Raw genomic sequence first — 3,334 nt, forward strand, 5'->3', positions numbered from 1 at the left:
AAAACCTACCATTCCAACAAGAGCTGATTTTCTTCTCAAATTTAATGATATTTTACTAAATTATCAACCTCTCTTTTCCATTGATTCAATGCTGAACTCATTTGTTATTTTTACTGCACTTCCCGATAAATCTTTGGTCGTAATTCCATGGATTAATTACTTTGAGTGCTGGTATAATATTGCAGAAAATTTTCTATATATGTCTATTTGTAGCTACCACCCTCAGCCTTCTTAAATGTGGATAGCATTATTGGGTAAGCTGCTAACCGTGAACTATAATGGCGTCCCTAATAGCATTCCGTGAAATTAACGAAAGAAAATCAATTAGAAAATTGCACTGTTAGTCTATGGAGTTTTTAAGTTATTAAAGAAACGTTGACGAGGGCTTGCAATTTGACCCCCCTCCCCCATTCAGCTCTTTCGTCTTGTTCTCCGACATGCAAAGCTTTGTTCAAGTTTTGTAATAAAGATCGATTGGAAATTATACACAAATTCAGTTGTTGGGGAGTTGAGTGATGTGATGGCAATGTGCTTTTAAGCAAATTCACATGTCCAACTCATTGGCTCTCTTCTCCTTTATAAGGCTTTCATCTCATCTCCCCCATCTCAACCCACAAACAATTCCTCTCCTTCTTTGTTCTTTTTTTTTTTTTTAATTCCTTTGATGGAGTTGTTTTCTTTCTTACTGTTGCTTCCAGTCTTACTTGTTCTCTTAAAAATTTGGAAGTGGGTTAACGACAAGAGAGACCAAGAATGTTACATTTTAGACTACCAATGTTACAAACCAGCCGATGACAGAATGGTCGGGACCGAGTTCAGTGGGGAGGTGATAAAAAGGAACAAGAACCTTGGACTCAACGAGTACAAGTTCTTGCTGAAAGCCATTGTCAGCTCCGGCATTGGTGAACAAACCTACGCCCCAAGAATCATGTTCTCCGGCAGAGAAGAGACCCCAACATTGGCCGATGGAATCCTGGAAATGGAAGAGTTTTTTCAAGACAGCATAGGGAAGCTGTTGTCGAGGGCAGGTGTTTCCCCTCATGAAATCGATCTCCTCGTTGTCAACGTCTCCATGATAACAGCACCACCTTGTTTGTCTTCTAGGATCATAAACCACTACAAGATGAGGCAAGACATCAAGTGTTTCAACTTAACGGGAATGGGGTGTAGTGCGAGTTTGATTTCTCTTGATATTGTTCGGAACGTGTTCAAATCATACAAGAACAAGTATGCTTTGTTAGTAACATCAGAGTCTTTGAGTCCAAATTGGTATGCAGGCAATGATAGATCTATGATTCTTGCCAACTGTTTGTTCCGTTCGGGTGGGTGTGCCATTCTTTTGACAAACAACAAGTCCTTGAAGCATCGAGCAATGTTCAAGTTGAAATGCTTGGTGAGGACACATCATGGAGCCAGAGACGAGTCGTACAATTGTTGCATCCAAAGGGAAGATGAGATAGGAAAGGTGGGATTTTATCTAGGGAAAAACCTCCCTAAAGCTGCCACCCGTTCTTTTGTTGACAATTTGAGGGTGATAACCCCCAAGATCCTGCCTGTTACCGAACTAGTTCGGTTCATGGTAGTGTCACTGGTTAAGAAATGGAACCGCCATGGTTCAACCAAGGGAACCACGACTCAGGGACCTATTAAAGCTGGGGTTAACTTCAAGAGTGGGGTGGACCATTTCTGCATCCACACAGGAGGGAAAGCAGTGATTGATGGGATAGGGTTCAGCCTTGATCTCACTGAATATGACCTTGAACCCGCAAGGATGACCCTGCATCGATTTGGGAACACATCAGCAAGCAGTCTTTGGTATGTTTTAGCCTACATGGAAGCCAAAAAGAGGTTGAAGAAAGGGGACAAAGTGTTGATGATAAGCTTTGGGGCTGGTTTTAAGTGCAACAGTTGTTTGTGGGAGATTGTGAGGGATTTAGAGGATGGAAATGTTTGGAAAGATGAAATTCAGAATTACCCACCAAAAACATTGGTTAATCCTTACATGGAGAAGTATGGGTGGATCAAGGATGAAGATCCAAGCACCTTCAAAATCCCAGAAGACTAAACTCTACCAAGGTAAAAAAAAGATATCATCAACAACATCAAAACAAAATAGGATTAATTTGAGTGCCATTTTTTTCTCCCTTCATCCCTTTAATCACATTCACTGTCTTTGATTATTAAATTAAGTTTCTTTTATACCATCAAGTTCTTAGATTGTTAAATCCCATGGTGGATTCATAACCAATAAGGTGGGCAGCTTCTAATGATTTGAAAAGTTTGCCATATCCTATATTGGAGCTTGGGGTTTTCCTTTTTTAGTTGTTACGTTTTTACTTTTGGATTTCGAGAGAAATAGAAAAGAATTTGGCTTATAGTTTATGAAAATAATATCTATATAAATATTAATCGAGTATTAATTCAATTAGGATCGGGTTTCTACTTTATATAAAAACAAACTTATTATTTACAGAAATTGCATTAAATATAATATTAAGGCTAAATTGGGAAAGTCATGCATTGATTATGTTGTCTAATATTAGCGAATTGACATTTCATTCTTTTTTTCCTAGCGAGAAAAAGACTTGTCACATGCCCAAGGCTTTCTTTTCATTTAAGATCATCCATCAGAGAAGAGGGTCCACTATGGACGATAACACCACATTTACTGAACTATTATCATAATATAGAAAATAAAAAAAAAGAAATCCTGATATTCATTTGCTAACTATTGAAAGAGGATATTATAGAACTCCTCCAAAAACCTTATGCTCTTCTTACTCTCTTAATCCTTAAGATTCTTTAACCAAAATTGCTTTCAATTTTAATATCAATCAATTTTCAATTCCTCAAAGGATATCCTACAAGCTAAAACCATTTCTCATCTTAAACATATTGCATAAATATAATTTTAGCCCCTAATGTTTATTCATTTTTTATTTTAGTTTTCTTTTTTATTTTGGTCTTCAACTTTTAAAACTTAGTCAAATTATTTGCTTTTTGACAGAAAAACTGATTGAATTGTTAAAATTTTAATGGCATTGACATAGTAACTCACGTGGTATTTTTTATACTTCAATGCTAACATGGATAAATTTTCTAAAAGTTTTTATGATCTTTTTTGAATTTTAAATATTTATTATTATTTTTAACCTTGCCAATGTCGTTAAAAATTTAGCATTTCAATCAAAATTTCCATAAATTTTAAAGGTTGAGGGCCAAAATAACCTAAAAAATAATGGCCAAAATGAAAAATGTTTAAACATTAGGGCTAAATTTATCTTCATGCCTAAATATAAAGGCCCAATTGTTAAAAAAATTTTCAAAAAAACTC

General features: G+C 35.9%; 1 protein-coding gene across 1 annotated transcript; it reads left to right on the forward strand.

Moving 5' to 3' along the window:
• The first annotated feature begins 393 nt into the window (after nucleotides 1-393).
• Nucleotides 394-2,375, forward strand: LOC105791025 (3-ketoacyl-CoA synthase 12). Its single transcript, XM_012618886.2, has one exon. It carries the CDS (start codon nucleotides 665-667, stop codon nucleotides 2,063-2,065), a length of 1,401 nt encoding a protein of 466 aa, XP_012474340.1. The 5' UTR covers nucleotides 394-664; the 3' UTR covers nucleotides 2,066-2,375.
• Nucleotides 2,376-3,334: the final 959 nt, after the last annotated feature.

The sequence above is a fragment of the Gossypium raimondii genome, chromosome 7 (genome assembly GCF_025698545.1).
Source record: "Gossypium raimondii isolate GPD5lz chromosome 7, ASM2569854v1, whole genome shotgun sequence".
Classification (NCBI taxonomy): domain Eukaryota; kingdom Viridiplantae; phylum Streptophyta; class Magnoliopsida; order Malvales; family Malvaceae; genus Gossypium; species Gossypium raimondii.